The sequence below is a fragment of the Falco naumanni genome, chromosome 5 (genome assembly GCF_017639655.2).
Source record: "Falco naumanni isolate bFalNau1 chromosome 5, bFalNau1.pat, whole genome shotgun sequence".
Classification (NCBI taxonomy): domain Eukaryota; kingdom Metazoa; phylum Chordata; class Aves; order Falconiformes; family Falconidae; genus Falco; species Falco naumanni.
Genome location: NC_054058.1, coordinates 78,300,355 through 78,318,981, shown reverse-complemented (window position 1 = coordinate 78,318,981; position 18,627 = coordinate 78,300,355). Strand labels below are relative to the sequence as shown.

Below are 18,627 nucleotides of genomic sequence, written 5' to 3'. Positions count from 1 at the left end.
CCACACTCACACTGTGCAAATTGTTGTAGAAGTCGACGCTGCCGGCGCAGAGGTAGCGGCCCAGCAGCGTGGCATGTGTGGTGAAGATGGTGGCCACCGGCAGCCGCCGCGCACGGCTCAGCACCAGCCCCCAGCCCCGCCAGCCACTCGTGGAAGTGGCCCACGATGAAGGGGGCGCTCCTCGCTATGCGCTGCGAACTGACACCCCCCCCCCACAGACCCCGCCCGGGGTCACCGTCACCCACGGCGGCACACCCCCCGGGATGCCTGTGCACCCCACTCCCCTTGTGAGACCCCCGCCATCGCCCCCTGCCCATCTCACCTCGTGTCACAAGTGCCCCACGTGCTGGGGGCTCTTTTTAAGGGTCCCAACCCTCCCCCAGGGACCCTGAACCCCCCGCCGCGGTCCCCAGGAACTCCTCCAGGGACCCCTGGGGATCCCCAAACCCACCTCCTAGAGGAACCAGAGCGATGAGCAAAGGCCAAAGAGGATGTACCAAAGGACCCCAAAACCCCAAGCATCCTCCCAAAATCCCCTCAGGATCCCCAAGAACCCTCAGGGACCCCTTAGGGACGTCTGAGAAACCCCCCAGGGACCCACAAATCCCCCTGGGGACCCCCCAAACCCACTTCCCCAAGGAACCAGGTGACGAAAAAGCCAAAGAGAATGTACCAAGGGACCCCAAATGCCCCAGCTCTTTCCAAAAATCTCCTGGGGACCCCCTGAACACCCTCACAGACCCCCCGAACCCCCCTCACAGACCCCCCGAACCCACCTCCCCAAGGAACCAGGCCATGAGAAAGCCCAAGAGGAGGTACCAAGGGAGCCCAAAACCCCTGGCAACCTCCCAAAACCTCCTTGGAGGCCCTCCCAAACCCCCTCAGAGATGTCCCCAACCCCCCCGGGGACCCCCAAATCCCCCCAGGTACCCCGAAACGCACCTCCCCAAGGAACCAGGCGACGAGGAAGCCAAAGAGGACAGCGTCATTGGCTTCCCGGTCATACCAGGGGACCCCGATGGCGCAGCTCTCCCACAGCTCCCCCTTCCAGCGCTCCAGGCTCCAGGCTGTGGCCCCCACATCCAGCAGCACCACGGCCGGGCTCCCCTCGATCAGCCAGCGCCCAAAGTGCACCTGTCCCCCAAAAAACAGACACCCCCAAATCCTCAGCCCCCCCAGAACAACTGGGCAAGCTGCCCTCCGACAGTCTACCCCTCAAAAACAGGGAGACCACAAACTCTCCGTGTCACCAACCCCCTCTCTGCAGTCACCTCCACCAGCCAGCACCCGAAACACCTGCACCCCAAAACGAGGGGGACCCCCAAACCCTCAGCACCGCCACATGACCCCTCTGGGGTCCCCTCCATCAGCACTCACCCCACAGTGTGGTGCCTCAAACCCTTCAGCACCCCTGAAGCCCCTCTCTGGGCTCCCCCTCCACCACCCTGCACACCCAAAACAGGGCACCCCAAACCCCTCAACACCCTTAAACCGCCCAACATGGCTCCCTGGGGGGAACGCCCCCAGTGAGGTGCGCCCCCAGAGAGGTGCCCCCCCAGGGGGGTTGAACAGCCCCGTAACAGGTCAAGTGTCCCCAAAAGTGAGTTAATATGCCCCAAAAATCATTTAACACGCCCCAAAATGGAGTGCAAGTCCCCAAAATCAGCTCAACTCTTCCCCAAAAATGGGTTAATGCACCCCAAAAATAAGTTAAGCTCCCTAAAAACAGCTCAATGCTTCCCAGAAACAGGTTAATGCCCCCCCAAATGGGATAAATCCCCCCCCCCCAAGTGGGTTAATGTCGTCAAAAGTGGATTAATGCCCCCAAAAGTGAGTTAGCGTAATGCAAAATGGAGTGAACTCCCTAAAACCAGCCCGATGCTCCCCAAAAATGGGTGAATGTGCCCCCCAAATGGCTTAGACACCCCCGCAGTAGTTTAATGCACCCCAAAAATGGGATAACTCTGCCCAAAAGTAGGTTAACGTCCCCAAAAATGAGTTAATGTGACCCAATATGGGTTAAAACCCCCTAACAACTGATCAGTGCTTCCCAAAAATGGGTTAAATGTCTCCAAAAACGGTTTCATGCACCCTAAATATGGAAAAAGTCTCCCCCAAAACAATTAATGTCCCTAAAAACCGATTAATGCGCTCCAAAAATGACTTAATGTGCCACAAAACGGGTTAAAAACCTGTAAACCCCCATTAACACCCCCCAAGGGTGGGTTAAGGGGCCCCAAAAAGCAGCTGGATGCGCCCCCAAACGTGCCAGCACCCCCTGAAGCTGCCCCCCCTGCCCCAATAACGGGTGGTGTTCCCCAAAGCAAGTCCCCCACCCCCCCCTTTTTGGGAACTGGGGGAGGGGAGCCTGTGACCTTTGCTGACCTTTTTGGCGTGGGGGAGGGTAACACGAGCTGGGCGGTGGGGGGACTAAAAATAGCCCCCACGTGTTTGGAGTGGGGGAGGGCACCCAGATGCCTGGGTTCCCTGGCAGCACCCTGAGGGCTTGGCCTGCCCAGATGCCTGGGCCCATGGGTGCCCTGCACCCCTGGGTGCTCATGGCACCATGGGTCCCCCCCACCCTTCCCATAACCCCTGAACGCCCGGATCCCCCCACCCTATGGGTGCCCTCCACCTGGATGTCAGGGGTCTCTGGGTGCCCACCCTGCACCCCTGGGTGCTCATGGTGCAGGGGGTGCTCCCTTACCCCCTCCCTCTGTCTCCTCCTCACTCCTCCCACCTCCTTACACCCCCTCCATAACCTGTCCCCCACCCCCCAACAACATCACCCCTGGGTGCCCACAGTGCTGTGAGTCCTCTCTGACCCCCCGACCATCTCCTGGGCTCCCCCCATCCTCTACCCAGCCCCTCACCCTCAGGGTGCCCTCCCATGCCCCCCCATCAGGGTCCCTTGGGTGCCCACCTTGCAGCCCTGGGCGTTCATGGCGGCCAGGGTGCGGCGCAGGGCGGGCTGGGGCGGCTCCAGCAGCTCCACCTGGGTGCGGACGCTGCTCTCCACGTAGGGCCCCACCAGCACGTAACTCTCCCCCCACTCATCGGCCGTCACTCGCGCCTTCGTCTGCAGCACCGTGTAGATCCCGCCCACTGCCGGCAGTCCCAGCATGCACCAGGGCACCCGTCAGCCCACAATGTACTGGGGTGGCCCACAACACACCAGGGCCTGCGCCAAAGCCAACCACAGCCCGGGCTGTCATGGGCCTCCTGCCATCCCATAACACACTGGGGGTAGCTGGTATCCCAGCATGCACCAGGTGGGGAGACACCACAGCATGCACCAGGGTTGATGTCAACCCACAGTGCACTGGGACCAGTGTCGGCCCAGCCTGCCACAGGCCTCAAGTCAGCATGCTGGCGCAGGCAGTATCCCAGCATACAACTGGGCAGCCCAGCATGCACCAGGGCAGGATGTATCCCATGATGCACTGCAACTTGCAGCAGCCCAGCATGCATTGTAGCTCCCTTTAACCTGCAAGGTGTCAGGCCTTGTGGCATCCCAGGATGCACTGGGGCAATGGTATCCCAGTGTGTAACAGGGCAAGAACCAACCCATGATACACTGGGTGAGCCCAGTGGCTTACCCACAATGCACCAGGGCTCAGGCCTACCCACGATGCACTGCAGTGAGCCTCAACCCACAGCAACCTCAAGCCATCCCAGCATGCACCAGGATGGGAAACAGCCCACAATGCATTGGGGCACATGCCATCCCAGCATGCACCGGGATGGGAGGCAACCCCTACTGGACCAGGCCGCATGGCATCCCATGATGCACTGGGGCAGGCGCCATCCCACAATCCTCTGGGGACAGGGTCAACTCACCCTGCACCAGGCCTCAGCACAACCCACAATGCAGTGGGGCATCCCAGCATGCACTAGGCCACCCCTCACCACCACCACCCCTTACCCCCAGCATCTACAATGCACCGGGGCACCCCCTTGGCCATGCTGGGAACTCCACCCCCTTTTCCTCTGCTGCAAAGGATGATGGGACAGCCTGGGCCTCCCAGCCCCTGTGGGAGGGGCCTCCCTGGAGGACCTGGGCCTGGGGCGGGGCCTGGCCTTGGTTGGGGGGTCCTGGCCCTTGATGAGGGAGGCCAGGCATTGGCAGAGGGGGTGTCCAACCTTGGGGGGGTGGGGGTCCTGCCTTTGAGGGGGGGGCCAGGCCCTTTGAAGGGGGGCCAAGCCCTTGGGGATGGGGGGGGGAGGCCTTTGAGGGGGTCCAGGCCGTGGAGGTGAGGTCCTGGCCTTGGGGGGGGGGGGGGGGGCAGGCCTTGAGATGGCTGTCCAATTTTGGGGCGGGGACCCAATGTGGAGGGTCCAGGTGTTTTGGAGGGGGTCCCGGGTGTTGGGGGACTCCCAGCCTGCGGGGGGGGGTAAGTTGAGGCCTTGGGGGGGGCGGGGGGGGGGGGGAGTGTCCTGGGGCATCCCAGAGGTCCCAGGGGGGGTCCTGGGGGGTCGCCGGGGGGGCTGTCCCCGGGAGTCACTCACCCTTGTTGGCCACCTCCCAGGCCACCTCGAAGAGGACAACGTTGTCGGGGGCGCCGGGGCCCCCCCCACTCCTCCAGCCCCGGCAGGGAGCTCACTGAGACGCTGCGCGCCAGCGGCATCGCGCCTGGGGGGGGGGGGGGGGGGGGGGAGGGGAGCTGTGGGGGGCACGGGGGTGACCCCCACTCACAGCCCCCTCCAGGACCCACCCAACACACGTGCTGCCCTCCCCAGGACCCCCATATCAGCTCCCACCACCCCCCCCATAGGATCTCCCCCCTCTCAACACCCAGGCCTCCCCCAGGGTCCCCCCAAGGACCACCAGACACCCGCACAGCCCCCCCAGGACCATTAGACACCCCCAGAGCCTCCCCATGCCCTCCCCAACCCATGCTCCCCCTGCCAGGCCCCCACTTAGAAGCCCAAGACCCCCCCCACAGGAACCCCCCTACCCATGGGACCCCTCCACATCCCCCTCAGAGTCCCATCCCCCCCCATGACCCTCATACTAGCTACCCCCCCTCACCAGCTACCCCCCACCCATGGCTCCCCCCCTACACCCCTATAGCCCCCCCCCCAGCCCCCCCCCTCAACACCCAGGGGCACCCCCAGGATCCACCCGCAGGATCTCCCCCCCCCCCCCAGCCTCTCCCAGAACCACCAGACACACCCAGAGCCTCCCTATGCCCCCACCTCCCCATGGCCACCCCTCCCTAGGACCCCTCTTAGAACCCCAAGGCCCCCCCCCCCCCCCCATGGGACCCCTCCAGACCCCCCTCAGAGTCTCCCTCCCCATAACCCCCCAGAGAAGCCTCCCTTACCCATAGTCTACCCCAGGACCGTCATCCCCCCGCAAAACCCCCACAGGAGACCCCCCCCCCCCCAAGCCCCCCCCAGAATCCCAAGACCACCCCACAGCAGACCCCCTTCAACCATGGCCCGCCCAGTAGCCCCCCCAGACCCTCTGAACTCCCCTTAGCAGCCCTTCCCTGCCATGGGAACCCCCCCCAGACCCCTGAGGCCCCCCCCATATATCTTATGCTCAGAAGCACGAGGACCCTCCCCAGGATACCCCCCATCCCATGGGACCCCCCCCCCCGACCACGAGGACCCCCAGGACCCTCCCCAGGATACCCCCATCCCATGGGACCCCCCCCCGACCACGAGGACCCCCAGGACCCTCCAACAGACCCCCCCATCCATGTGTGCCACCCCTAGGCCATTAAACCCACCCCCCACGACCATGAGGCTCCCCCCAGAGCTCCCCATAGACCCCTTCCCACCCATGAGTGGCCCCCCCGACCATCACACCCCCTCCCCCGACCAAGAGTTCCCCCACAGACCCCCCCTCATAGACTCTCCCCTCATGGGGGCCCCCCAGGCCGTTAAAACTCCCTAGGACCCCCTCCACAGCCCCCCTCCCCACCTATGGGTGCCCCCCCCAGGCCATTACCCCCCCCTCGAAGATTTCCCACCCCCGGGGACGCCCCCCCGGGACCCCTCAGTTACCGGGGGGGTCGGGGGGGGGGGGTCCCGGGCTCTGGGGGAGTCCCGGGGGGGGTCCCATGCTCTGCCCCCCCCGCCCCTCACCTCTCCGCGCTCCCGCAGCTGATCGCGGACTGACCCCTCCCGCCCCCCGTCGCCCTCATGCCCCGCCCCCTCCCCAGCGCTGGGCCCGCCCCCCCGCGCTGATTGGGCGAGACGCGAGGGGCCGGGGGCCGGCGTGGGGGGGACCCGGGCAGGGGGTGGAGGGGAAGTCTTAAAGGGGCAATGGAAGGGACCGCAGCGGAGGTATTGGCTCCGCCCCCTGTGGGGGAGGGGATTATGGGGCCCATAGGGCGGCTGTGGGGCAGCCTATAGAGCAACTTACGAAGCAGCTATAGGGCTGCTTATGTTGTGCTTATGGGGCAGCTATGGGGCAGATTATGAGTCTTCTATGGGGCAGGCAGAGGCTATAGCACCTTCTGTGGGGTACCTGTGGGGCAGGCTATAGGGCAGCTCGAGGTGGGCAATGGAGTAGCTGCAGTGCGGGTTTTGGGGCAGCTATGGCGCTGGATGTGGGGCTGTGCCGTAGCTATGTGGTAGGCTGGCCCTATGGGGCGGCTCTGGGGCACCTATGGGGCAGCTGTGGGGCAGCGCTGGTGCTCGCTGCGGGGCAGCTGCCCCCCGCCCAAGGAGTCCGTGGCGGTACTGGATGACCGCGCACAATCGAGACGCATCGCCAGAGCGGCCGCTTCCCCCCTTCCCTACTCCCGCCCCCCCGTTTCCCGCCGTGCGCCACTTCCGGCGTGCGCCAGGAGAGCGCGAGGGCAGCGCGGGGCAGGCGGCGCCATGGCAACGGCGGTGCGGGGGGGGGGGGGGGGGGTCCTGAGAGGCCGGGGGGGATTTGGGGGGGGGTCCTGAGGGGATCGGGGGGGTCCTGAGGTGCCGGGGGGGATTTGGGGGGGGTGGTCCTGAGGGGCCGGGAGGGGTTGGCGGGCAGCCGTGAGGGGATCGGGGGTCCTGACGGGCCGAGAGGGGATTTGGGGAGGGTCCTGAGGGGATCGGGGGGTCCTGAGGACCCGGGAGCGGATCGGGGGGCGTCCCGACGGGATGGGGGGTCCTGAGGGGGCCAGGGTGGATGGGGGGGGCGTCATGAGAGGATTGAGGGGACCGGAGTGTGTTCGGGGGGTCCTGAGGGGATCGGGGGGGACCTGAGGAGCCGGGGGGGGTCCCATGGGGATGGGGGGGTCTTGAGGGGCCAGGGTGGATGAGGGAGGGTGCCCTGAGAGGATCGAGGGGGCCGGAGCAGGTTCGGGGGGTGTCCTTAGGGGATCGGGGGGACCTGAGAGGCTGTGGGAGACTGGGGGAGAATTGTGAGGGGTTGGGGGGGGCTCTGAGGGGACCGGGGGTGATTTCAGGGTGGTGCTGAGGGGATGGGGGGCGTCTACGAGGGCATCCTGAGGAGACAGGGGGCTCCAGGGGACTGGGAGGGATTTGAGGGGGGCTCTGAGGGGCTGGGGGGGGGATTTGGGGGGTGTGTCTTTGGCGATGCAGGGACCCTAAAAGGCTTGGGGGGGCCTTGAGCTACTTGGGGTGGGGTGAATAGACTGGGGGGGGGGTTGGTATCAGTGGGGCAGGAAAAAAAAGGAGGGGGCTGATTTGGGTGGTCAGGAGGGGCTAGGGGGGTACTAGGAGAAGGGGGAGGATTTAGGGGAGTCCCTGGTCCCCCCTCATCCCTTCCCCCCACCTTCCCCCCAGACTCCCAAAGTGCCGGAGGTCCGTGACGTGACCAGGATCGAGCGCATCGGTGAGTGACTAAGAGGGGGGTCTCTGGAGGGGGTGGAGGGAGGAGGGTCCCACCACCCTTTGGACCCCTACCCCTGCTTTTGGGGCCCTCCTCCTGCTTTGTGCTCTCCCTTAACTCCCCAATTTCCCACCCCCTAATCTCCAGGTGCTCACTCCCACATCCGCGGCCTTGGACTGGACGATGCCCTGGAGCCCCGGCAGGTAACAGGGACACAGGGTGACACCCTGGGGGGGAGGTGGTTAATTTAGGGGTGCACCCCCCTCCCTGAACCCCTTTTACACCCGTGCACACACCCCCTGCAGGTCTCCCAGGGGATGGTGGGACAATTGGCAGCTCGTCGCGCCGCCGGCGTCATTTTGGAGATGATTAAAGAAGGAAAAATTGCGGGCAGAGCCATTCTCATTGCTGGCCAACCCGGCACCGGCAAAACCGCCATCGCCATGGGTCCGGCAAGCACTGCCCGCCCCTGCCCCCCACCCCAGCGGTGTTGGCACCCCTTGAGATGTCACCAAATGTCCTGTCTGTGTGTCCCCCCCTTCAGGGATGGCGCAGGCGTTGGGTCCCGACACCCCTTTCACCGCCATTGCTGGCAGCGAGATTTTTTCCTTGGAAATGAGCCGCACTGAAGCACTGACCCAGGCGTTCCGCCGTTCCATTGGCGTCCGCATCAAGTTAGGGTCCCCCCCACCCATTTTGGGGTCTTTTCCCCCGATTTCGGGGTGTCCCCCCCTTGTTTTTTGGTCTCCCCATGTGCATTTTTGTCATGTTATTTATCTGCAGGGAAGAGACGGAGATCATCGAAGGTGAAGTGGTGGAGATCCAAATCGATCGGCCGGCAACCGGCACGGTGAGGGGTCTCAGCCGCTCTCCCCAGCCCCCCAAAATCCTTGTCAGCCCGCCCCCAAAATAATCCACATGCCCTCCCCCGGCTGCTCACAGGGTACCAAGGTGGGGAAGCTGACACTAAAGACGACGGAGATGGAAACAATTTATGATCTGGGGACTAAAATGATCGAGTCGCTGACCAAAGAGAAGGTGCAAGCAGGGTGAGTGAGGGGAGGGGCCAAAATTGGGGAGGGGGGGGCACCGTGAAACTTGGGGGAGGGCTCTGAGGTAGGGTGGGGCAACCTGGAAATTGAGATAGGGAGCCTGGAATGGATTTAAAAATGGCAAAATGGGGTGTGGGGACCTCCAATTGGGGCAGCAGGGCCCTGAAATTGGGGGGGAGGGGCACCCAAAATGGATCCCCATGTGGGGGGGGTGGGCTCTGAAACCAGTGGGCACCCCAGAGAGGGGGGGGAGGGTGCGAAGTGGGGTGATGGAAGTGGAGGATGGGGTGAAAAGCTTCAAAATGGGGTAAAATTTTGATTTTGGTAGGTGGTGTGGGAATGGCAGTGAAAGGGCTGGAAACTGGGGTAAAAGGACCTGAAAATGGGGTGAAAACCCCCCAAAATGGTGAAAGCGTTTGAAAACGGGCTGAAGAAACCTCAAATGGGTTGAGAAACACCCACAGGTGGCATCAAAACCCCTGAAGTTAAGCAAAGAAAAGTTAAAATAGCAGAAAGTCTCTGAAAATGTGGTGAAACCCCAGAAAATGTGGTAAAAAAGGGCTAAATCTTGTGGAAAACCCCAAAAAACAGGTTGGAAAAGCTCCAAAATGTTGTTAAAGAGCCTGAAAATGGGGTTGAAAGCTTCAAAAGGCGGAAAAAACCATAGAAATGGGGTGAAAAAGTGCCCAAAATGGCTGAAAAGGCCTGAAAATGGCTAAAATCTCTTAAAATAAAGCAAAAAAGCTCAGAAAAATGTTAAAAAAATAGGGAAATAGAATGAGAAAATGTACAAATGGAGTGAAAAAACCCAGAGTGGGCAAAATCCCTGAAAATGGGGGGAAGGAGGTCTAAAGGGGGGTGAAACGCTCATTTTGGAGGGAAAACGCCTGTTTTCAGGTGCGACCCACTGTCGAGTTAGGGGATCACATGGGAGGGATGTGAAGGGACCTAGACCTGGGGTGAAAACCTGCAAAATAGGGCAAAAAAAGCTGTGAAATGGGTAAAAAGAGACTGAGTGGGGTGGGGGGATGGGGGAGGCCCCCCCCGGGGGACCCCAGGATGAGGGGGGCACCCCAAAATAAGGCTGGTGTCCCCCCTGCCCCCCCAGCGACGTCATCACCATCGACAAGGCGACGGGGAAGATCTCCAAGCTGGGTCGCTCCTTCACCCGGGCGCGGGACTACGACGCCATGGGCTCCCAGGTGGGGCTGGGGGGGGGGGGGGGGCCGCTATGGGGGGGCAGGGGGATGTTTGGGGGCACCTCTGAACCCCCTTTTTTGTGTCCTCCCCCTTGCAGACGAAGTTTGTGCAGTGCCCCGACGGGGAGCTGCAGAAGCGGAAGGAGGTGGTGCACACTGTGTCGCTGCATGAGATCGACGTCATCAACAGCCGGACCCAGGGCTTCCTTGCGCTCTTCTCGGGTACACCCCACGGCTGCACCCCCAACCCCTCCCCCCCGACCTCCCCCCAGCCCCACGCTACCTCCTCTAGGCCCCCCGTAGCCCCTCTCAGGCCTCCCATAGCCACTCTCAGCCCCTCATCACCAACCCCAGCACCCCCGTAACCCATCTCCAGCTCCTTGCAACTTCCCCCAGCCCCCCATACCCCCCCCCCCTTAGACCCCCCAGCTCCCCATAAACCCCCAACTCCCCCCCCCCAGGTGACACAGGGGAGATCAAGACGGAGGTGCGGGAGCAGATCAACGCCAAGGTGGCCGAGTGGCGTGAGGAAGGCAAAGCTGAAGTCATCCCCGGGGTGAGCCAGGAAACCTCGGGGGGAGCTGGGGGGCCCCCAGGACCCCCCTAACCCCCCCCTGTGTGGCCCCCCCCCAGGTTTTGTTCATTGATGAGGTTCACATGTTGGATATCGAGTGTTTTTCTTTCCTCAACCGGGCGCTGGAGAGTGACATGGCGCCCGTCCTCATCATGGCCACCAACCGTGGTATCACCCGGTAGGAGGCGCTTTTTTTGGGGGGGGGGGGGGGGGGGGGGATTTGGGGTGCAGGTGACCACCCCTGACCCCCCTTCTGCCCCCCTTCACCCCCAAGGATTCGGGGAACCAACTACCAGAGTCCCCACGGGCTCCCCATTGATCTCCTCGACCGGCTGCTCATCATCTCCACCGCACCCTACAGCGACAAGGAGACCAAGCAGATCCTCAAGATAAGGTGGAAGCACCCCCAAACCCCCCCTGCACCCCACACATTGCCCCTGTGCCCCACAGGGCACCCCCAGACCCACACCCCCCTCCAGGTGCCCCAGGGGTTGGGGGAGTCCCTTGGGTACTCCCTGACACCCCCCTGGGTGCCCCCTAATACAGCTGGGTGCCTCCCAACATGCCTCAGGTGCCCCCCTGACCCCCTCAGATGCCCCTCATTGCCCCTGGGTGCCCCCCTGACCCCCCCAAGGTGCCCCTCATTGCTCCTGAGTGCCCCCCCCAACACCCCTGGGTGCTCCTTATCTCTTTTGGGTGTCCCCAACACCTTGGGGTGCCCCTCGGGCACCCTTAAACAACCCTGGGGTACCCCGTAACCCCCCCAGGGTGCCCCTCAAACACCTTCAAGACCCCCCCCAGGTCCCCCCAGCCACCCACCTGGGTGCCCCTTGACACCCCTGGGTGCCTCCTAATCCCCTCAATGTGGCCCCCAACACCTGCTCCCCCTCCCCCCCATCCTTTGGGGTGCCCAAGGTGCGAGGAGGAGGATGTGGAGATGACGGAAGACGCTTACTCGGTGCTGACACGCATCGGGTTGGAGACATCGCTGCGTTATGCCATCCAGCTCATCACCGCCGCCAGCCTGGTGGCCCGCAAGCGCAAGGTGGGGGGCTGGGGCGGCGGGGGGGGGGGGGGGGGGGGGCGGCACGGGGAGGGAGCTGGGGTACTCCCTGTGGGGGGGGACGGGGTCCCCTGAAGCATGGGGTGGGACGTGCAGGGGTTTTGGAGGAGCTGGGAAGGGGGAGCAAAGGTCTTGAGGTGTCTGGGGGGGGTGGCTTTATGGGTTCTGTGGGGATTTGGGGGCCCCCAGATGAATGGGGGGTCGGGGGAAGTGGGCTCTCAATTGGGTGCCCCCAGATTCATGGGGGAGCTGGGATGGTTCTTGTGGAGGTTTGGGGGGGGGCTGTGGGTGTTGGGGGGTGGGTAGGGGTCCCATGAGGATTTGGGGCCGCCCCTCCCCCCTTACGCTGCCCCCTCCGGGCCTCCCCAGGGGGCCGAGGTGCAGGTGGAGGACATCAAGCGCGTTTACTCGCTGTTCCTGGATGAGTCCCGCTCCACCCAGTACATGCGGGAGTACCAGGAGGCCTTCCTCTTCAACGAGCTGAGTGAGGGCGGGGGGGCGCGGGGGGGGGGGCACGGAGGACCTGGGGGGGCGTCACAGGGCAGGGGGGGCGAACCTGAGGGACACGGGGGGACGGACAGACCTGGGGGACACCCAGTACATGTGGGAGTACCAGGAGGCCTTCCCCTTCAACGAGCTGAGTGGGGGTGGGGTCACGGGGGGACCTGGGGGGAGGGGGGGGGGGGGCGCGCACGGGAGACCTGGGGGACACAGGGTGGGCAGGGGGACACGGCAGGGGACACTGGAGGGGATTTGGAGGGGGGCACCTGGGATGGGGAAATGGGGGGGGGGGGGGGCCGGGGATGTGGGGTTGGGAAAAGGGGGGGACAGGGTGTGGGGGGACAGAGGACGAGGTGGGGGGGGGCGGGGCACAGGGACGTGGTGGAGGGACACAGGGAGAGGGGTGGGGGCACCGCGGGGAGGAGGGGGGGGATATGGGGACACCAGGGGGGGGGTCCCTGACTGTGTCTCCCCTCCCCCAGAGGGTGAAACCATGGAAACGCCGTGACCCTCCCCCGCCTCGCCCCTCCTCTGCTTTGTAAAATAAACCCTCGTTTGGAGCTGGATGCCTGGGGGTGGGGGAGGGGCGGCACCTTTATTGGGGGAGGGGTGGGGGAGGGGGTGTCTCATCCGTCGCTGAACTGGTGGAAGAGGCGGCGGCGCCGGGGGTCGCTGGGGTCCCCGAACCGGGGGACGAAGGGGACACGCAGGACCTGGGTGAAGCCCTCGGCGGGGGAGGGGGCAATAAAGCGGCTCCTGGGAGGGGAGGGGTGGGGAAAGGGGTAAAACCAAGAGCATTTGGGTCAGAGGTGGTTGCTGTGAGTGCCCACCCCCCTCCCCGAACCCCCCAACCGCCGCGGCCCCCCCCAAAGCACCCCTAGACCCCTCCAACCCACCCTGGGCTACCCACATACCCCCCGGGCTGCCCAAATGACCCCCAGAGCCCCCCACACCTTCCAGGGACCCCCTCAGGGCCCCCCCAGGCTCCCTCCTCACTTGTAGCCGTGCAGGACGACATCGGTGACAGGGACGTGGCCGCTCTCCGTCATATCCCGAAACTATTTTGTTTTGGGGGAGACACAACAAATAAAAGTGGGTTCATGGGTGCTGGGGCTCAGCCCCCCCCACCCCACAGGGGGGCTTCAGGACCCCCCAGCTCCCCCCACACGCCCCTCACCCGGCAGTTGTGTCGCGCCTGCTCCAGGCTGGCGGTGAAGTGGAGGCAGCGACAGGGGACGGCGGCGGCGCGGGCACAGTCCACGTACCTGGGGGGGGGGGAAGGGGACAAGGGGGGGGGTCAGGGAGGTCCCCCAAACTCCTGGGGGTCCCAAAGAGTCTCCCCTCCCCCCACCGACTCACCGCTGTCGCGATTCGGGGTCAGGGTTGGTGTTGTCGACGGCCACAGGGTGGCCCTGGGCCAGGGCAGCCTCGCAGGCGGCCACGCATCGCTGCCAGGAGCCCAGTGTGTCCTGGGGTCACACAGGGGTCAGCAGGGGTCACGAGGGTCAGCAGGGGACCCCAATCCCCCCAGGCCCCCTCTCACCCGGTTGACGTAGGCATAGCCTGCCGGGATGAAGTGGGTCTTCAGGAAGGTTGACTTGCCGGCTGTGGGGGTCAGAGGTCACAGTTGGGGTCAAAACAGGGATTAAGGTAGTTGCATCTGGAGATCAGAGATCACGTTTAGGTATCGAGAGCCAGGGTTGAAGGTCAGGGTAGGAGACCAAAGATCAGGAACAGGCTCAAGGTTGGGGTCAGGTTGAGGTCAAGGGTCATGGTCTGGGGTCAGCTTGGGGTCAAGGGTCAGGCTGTAGTGGCAGGGTTGTGGTCAGGGTTGGAGGTCAGGGATCAGAGCTCAGCAGAAGAATTTAGGGACTCGGGGGCTCAGTGTTGGGGGGGCAGGACGCACCACAGGTCAGGGGTCAGAGGTCAGAGGTCAGAGGTCACTCACCTCCGGGGAACCCGACGGCCACCACCACCTCAGGGCTGGTGGAGACCAGGGGGACATCTGGGGGGTCGTAGAGCGGAGCCTCAGGGTCATAGTGGCGCTGTGGGGTCAGAGGTCAGAGTTCAAGGGTCAGAGGTCAGCCACAGGGGAGGCAGGAGACAGCTGGAGGGGTCACTCACGGGGTCAAAGGTCGGCAGGTTGAAGGGCGCAGGTGCCCAGCCCAGGAAGAATTCCTCCGGCGTGTGGAAGCGCAGCTCTGCGTTGAGGGCAAACTGGGGGGGACACGACACAGCACTAACTGGGGGCACTGGGAGCAAAGGGGGGGGGATGTTGGGAGGGACTGGGAGCCCATGAGCAGCAACTGGGAGGGACTGGGAGCCCACTGGGAGGAACTGAAGATCCATACTGGGATGCACTGGGAACCCAGGAATTGAAGGGATCCTGTCAAAGATGGGGGTGCCCCTGAAGGAGTTATGGGGGGGCTGGGGTGCCCCAGGGGGGGTTTAAGGGTCCCAGGGGGAGTCCTGAGGGGCAGGTTGGGGGTCCCAGAGTGAGTTTGGGGGTCCGGGGGTAGGAGTTCTGGGAGGGGTTGGGGTCCCAGAGGGGGTTTGGGGGGTCCCAAAGGAGGGTCTGGAGTCCCAGGGAATTTAGGGGGGGAGGGGGTGTTAGGGGTCCTAGGGTGGAATTGGGGGTCCCGGGGGGGGGGGATTTGGGGGGGTTGGGGGTCCCAGAGGGGTCCCAGGGCGGGGGGAGGCACACCAGCCGGTCGCTGCAGGAGAAATCCTTCTTCTTGCGCCCAGGGGCCCAGTTCGGGGGGGCGCCCAGCAGCATCTGGGGGGTGGGGCAAGAAAAAGGGGCTGAGGGGGTCCCCACCCCCCCCAGGACACCAAAACACCCCAGGCCCCCCCCCAGCACCCGAATGCAGCTGCAGTATCACCCCCACTCCCTGGGACTCCCTCCAAAGCCCCCTGGGCCCCTGAGGATCCCCCAAGGTGTCCCGGGACCCTCCCCATCCCCCCCCCCACACACTTCCCCCAAGACCTCCTCAGGGCCCCCCAGCTCCACTCACCCCCCACGTAGAAGCTGTCAGGCACCGATACCGTCACGTCCTCATTTGCCTGGGGGAGACCCCAAAACCAGTGTCCCCACTACATCCCAGTGCCCCTCAATTCGTCCCAGTGCCCCCCAGCAGCCCCCAGTGCTCCTCAGTGGTCCTCAGCAGCTCCCAGTCCCCCTGAGCAGCTCCCAGTGCTCTCCAGTCCCCCCGAGCAGCTCCCAGTGCCTCCCCAGTGACCCCCAGCGGCTCCCAGCGCTCTCCACTCCCTCCAAACAGCTCCCAATGCCCCACCCAGAGCTTCTAGTGCCCTCCCAGTATCCCTCCTCAGTTCCCAGTACCCCCACCCAGATCCCAATGACCTTCCAGTGCCCCCCAGCACCCACCCACCCCCAGTTCCCAGTATGCCCTCCAGGTCCCAGAGCCCTCCCAGTACCCCCCAGCAGCTCCCAGCACGCTCCCAGTGGCCCCCCACCTCCTCGCAGAGATGATCCCACATCCCGAGCACGGGTTTCCGATAGATCCCCGGCCCCGTCGCCACCAGCACCTATTTTTGGGGGGTGAGGTTAAACAGTTGAGGGGGCCCCCCTCCAACCCCTGGGGGGTTCCCCTGAACCTGGGGGGGGGCAGGGGGCCCCCCACGACCCCGGGGTGGTGTCCGCTGACCTGGAAGGGCACCCCCAGCCGCTCCGTCACTGCCTCCACCTTGGCCTTGAAGTCGTGGGGCCGCAGGCGGCCGCGGGAGATGCCCAGCTGGTTGGTGAAGATGATGAGCTGGGGAGGGGGCAAAAAGGGGGTCAGTAAAGTTTGGTGGGGGGCTGAGAATTCAGTGGGGTTTGAGGGGGGCCTGGAAGGCTGGGGAGGGGAGCAGAGGTGGGGTTGGGAGTGGGCATAAGGTTCCAGACGGAGCTGGAGGGGTGCAGGAGGGTTGACAGTGGGGTTTGGGGGTCCCTGGGGGGATGCAGTGGGGTTTGGGGGGGGGGGTTCAGGGGGGGCCTGGGGGGCCAGTGGGGTTTGGGGGGTGTCAGTGGGATTTGAGGGGACCCTGGGGGGGTTTGGGAAGATCCCAGGGCAGCTGCAAGGGTGTAGTCGGGCACTGGGGGGCTCAGTGGGGTTTGGGGGGGCCCTGGGGGGGGGGGTCAGTGGGGTTTGGGGGGGGGGGGTCTTGTTTGAATCCCAGGGGAGCTGGAGGAGATTAGCAGAGTCCTGGGGGGAACGGTGGTGATCTGGGGGGTCAGTGAGATTTGGGGGGCCCTGAGGGGTCTTGGGGGGCTCCTGGGGGGAGCGCCGTACTTTATACCCATCGTTGTGCAGCTGCTTCAGCTTCTTGGGAATCTCTGGGTACAAAATCCTGTGGAAAAAGGAACAAAAAAAAAAAAGGAGGCCGTGCCTCAAAATGGCACCCAAGAGCCACACACCCTGCACCCCCCCAGGACTCCCCAAAACTCCCCCTCACCTCCAGTCCTCAGGGCTAGTGGGAAACACCTTCCCCGACTTGGTGGTGATGAGCGTCCCATCCAGGTCAAACCCAGCAATCTGGGGGGCAGGGGGAGTTCAAGGAGGGCTCCAAAAAACAGGGGGGTCCCAGGGAGGTGGGGACCACCCCCCCAGGAAAAAGAAAACCCCCAAAATGGCAGGGAACCCCCAAAGGGGGGTGTACCTGAGCGCTGGGCATGATGCCAGGGGCAGTGAAGATGAGGAGGGAGCCATGCTGGTCCCAGGCACCACGGGTGGGTGTCAGGGATTTGAGGGGGCCCCTTCGTGGTGGGGGGGGGGTTGGGGGGGGGGCTGGCAGGGCGTTTGGGTGCTCGGGGGGACCCCTCGAAGTGCAGCTGGTAGGGGTAGAGCCCGTTCACCAAGCAGAGGGTCTGCCCGGGGCGCAGGGTGGCGCGACCCCCCCCGTCCCAGCGCTACGCCCTCCACAGAAGTTGGGTTCACACCTCGCTGCAGGGGGGGGATAGCATCAGTGGGGAGCCTCCAAAACCCCCTGGGGTCCCCCATCCCCCCCCAAATTCTCTAAGGAGCCCCTCCAACTGCCCCCAGAACCCCTTCCTCAGCTGCCTCAAGCTGCCCCGTAAATCCCCCTGAGCCCTCCCCAGAATTGCTGAGACCCCTAAGTGCCCCCCCCAAAATAGCTCCTGGGCCTCCCCCAACCCCCCCAGGGACCCCCCAAGCCCCCCCGCCAACATCCCAGGGCCCCCACAACAACTTCCTTAACCCTTCAGTGTCCTCCCCACACCTTCTCAAGTCCCACCCCCAACCTCCCAAACCCCCATAACCCCCTGCCAGGGCTCGCCTAAACACCCCCAGGGACCCCCCCAAATGCCCGCAGGGACCCCAAACGTGCCAGGGAGCCCCCATACCCCCAAGGGCACCCCTAAACCCCCCAGTCCCCCCACCAACATCCCAGATACACCCCAAACCCTCCAGGGCCTCCCTAAACCCCTTCAGCCCCCTCCGCCAACACCCCAGGGACCCCCCAAAAGCCTCCACGGAGCCCCCAGCCCCCACCTGGATGACAAGCGCTGTGCCCTCGGTGTAGTTGGCCACAATCTCCACTGCAAAGGGTGGGGAGTAAGAAATTAGGGACCCTGGACCCCCCCACCAAACATGGGGGATAAGAGGGGGCACTTGGAGGGAGGTAACTTCGGGATCCTGGGGAGGCCCAGGGAGCATGGGGGGACCTCAGGGCTGGGGGTCCTGGGGGGATCCCAGTGTCCAGGCCCAGGGGGGCTGGGGGCTCCCGTGGGGGTCCGGGGCCTTCTTGGGGCGGAGGGGGGGTGTGTGTTTCCTGGAGGCTGCCCGGGGCCGGGGGGGTCCTGGAAGCTTCTCGGGGCAGGGGGTCTGGGGGCTGCCCGGGAGATCCGGTGTCCCAGACCTGGGCCCAGGGGGTCTGGAGGCTTCCCGGAGAATGAGGGTGGATCTAGGGGCTCCCGGGGGGAATCTGGGGGCAGCCCGGGGGGATAGGGGAGCGGTAGCCCTGGGGGCTTCCCGAGAGATCCAGTGTCCCGGGGGGGGTCAGGGGGCGCCCGGAGGGGGGGCTGGGGGCCGTCTGTGGGCTTCCCGGGAGACTTGGTGTCCCGAGCCTGAGCCCAGGGGGTCTGTGGGTCCCGGGGAGCCGCACCCTGCCCGCGGGAGCACTTGCGGTCGGTGAGGCCGGTGAGTGGCCCCCGGCCTAGCAGCACGACCCGGCCATCGGGCAGCGACACCGGCCCGCCCGCGCCTCGCAGCTCCGCCCGCATCGCGCCGGAAGTGACGCCAGCCCGGCGGCACCACCCCTTCCGGCTTCGGCCCGCGCCCCTTCCGGCCGGCCAACCAGGACCCGTCCTGTGCGCCAACTCCGCCCCTTCCGGGCCGCCAACTCCGCCTTTTCAGGGCCCAATAAAGTATGTTCCGGTCCTCCAATTCCGCCCCTTGCTGTCCTCCAACTCCTCCCCTTCCGGTCAT

The 18,627-nt window shown here is 64.8% G+C and overlaps 2 protein-coding genes and 1 long non-coding RNA gene across 4 annotated transcripts; 1 reads left to right on the top strand and 2 right to left on the bottom strand.

The window, feature by feature from the left end:
* Nucleotides 1-169: 169 nt before the first annotated feature.
* LOC121089264 lies at nucleotides 170-6,152 on the bottom strand. Its single transcript, XR_005828176.1, has 5 exons — nucleotides 6,097-6,152; nucleotides 4,510-4,633; nucleotides 2,924-3,105; nucleotides 943-1,134; nucleotides 170-198 (listed from the first exon to the last, which is right to left on the bottom strand). It is a non-coding gene; the product is annotated as an uncharacterized LOC121089264 (long non-coding RNA).
* A 1,795-nt stretch (nucleotides 6,153-7,947) lies between these two features.
* Nucleotides 7,948-12,741, top strand: LOC121089262 (ruvB-like 2). Of its 2 annotated transcripts, none has more exons than XM_040596370.1 (13): nucleotides 7,948-7,995; nucleotides 8,098-8,239; nucleotides 8,337-8,466; nucleotides 8,576-8,642; nucleotides 8,735-8,841; nucleotides 9,953-10,046; nucleotides 10,142-10,265; nucleotides 10,505-10,599; nucleotides 10,677-10,795; nucleotides 10,892-11,011; nucleotides 11,533-11,662; nucleotides 12,050-12,164; nucleotides 12,664-12,741. In XM_040596370.1, exons 2-13 carry the CDS (start codon nucleotides 8,110-8,112, stop codon nucleotides 12,687-12,689), a joined length of 1,257 nt encoding a protein of 418 aa, XP_040452304.1. In that variant the 5' UTR covers nucleotides 7,948-7,995; nucleotides 8,098-8,109; the 3' UTR covers nucleotides 12,690-12,741. The 2 variants fall into 2 exon arrangements, with proteins under 2 accessions (XP_040452304.1, XP_040452303.1); XM_040596369.1 differs by having other exon boundaries at nucleotides 7,951-7,995; nucleotides 12,050-12,159.
* A 13-nt stretch (nucleotides 12,742-12,754) lies between these two features.
* LOC121089394 (bifunctional polynucleotide phosphatase/kinase-like) lies at nucleotides 12,755-18,422 on the bottom strand. Its single transcript, XM_040596598.1, is given in 17 exon segments — nucleotides 12,755-12,937; nucleotides 13,178-13,239; nucleotides 13,359-13,446; nucleotides 13,541-13,650; nucleotides 13,725-13,786; nucleotides 14,130-14,226; nucleotides 14,306-14,398; nucleotides 14,886-14,942; nucleotides 14,944-14,957; nucleotides 15,196-15,244; nucleotides 15,656-15,727; nucleotides 15,847-15,954; nucleotides 16,474-16,531; nucleotides 16,637-16,716; nucleotides 16,841-17,012; nucleotides 17,692-17,738; nucleotides 18,210-18,422. Coding segments are annotated over 17 exon segments (1,512 nt in total). The 3' UTR covers nucleotides 12,755-12,807.
* Between the last annotated feature and the right edge of the window lie 205 nt (nucleotides 18,423-18,627).

What these genes read in the sequence shown, in the direction of transcription:
- LOC121089262 (XM_040596370.1), top strand. Translation starts at nt 8,110, where the DNA reads ATGGTGGGACAATTGGCAGCTCGTCGCGCCGCCGGCGTCATTTTGGAG. An exon ending in AAAGAGAAGGTGCAAGCAGG is followed by an intron (nt 8,842 to 9,952) that starts GTGAGTGAGGGG and finishes CTGCCCCCCCAG; the next exon opens with CGACGTCATCACCATCGACA. An exon ending in AAGCAGATCCTCAAGATAAG is followed by an intron (nt 11,012 to 11,532) that starts GTGGAAGCACCC and finishes GGGGTGCCCAAG; the next exon opens with GTGCGAGGAGGAGGATGTGG.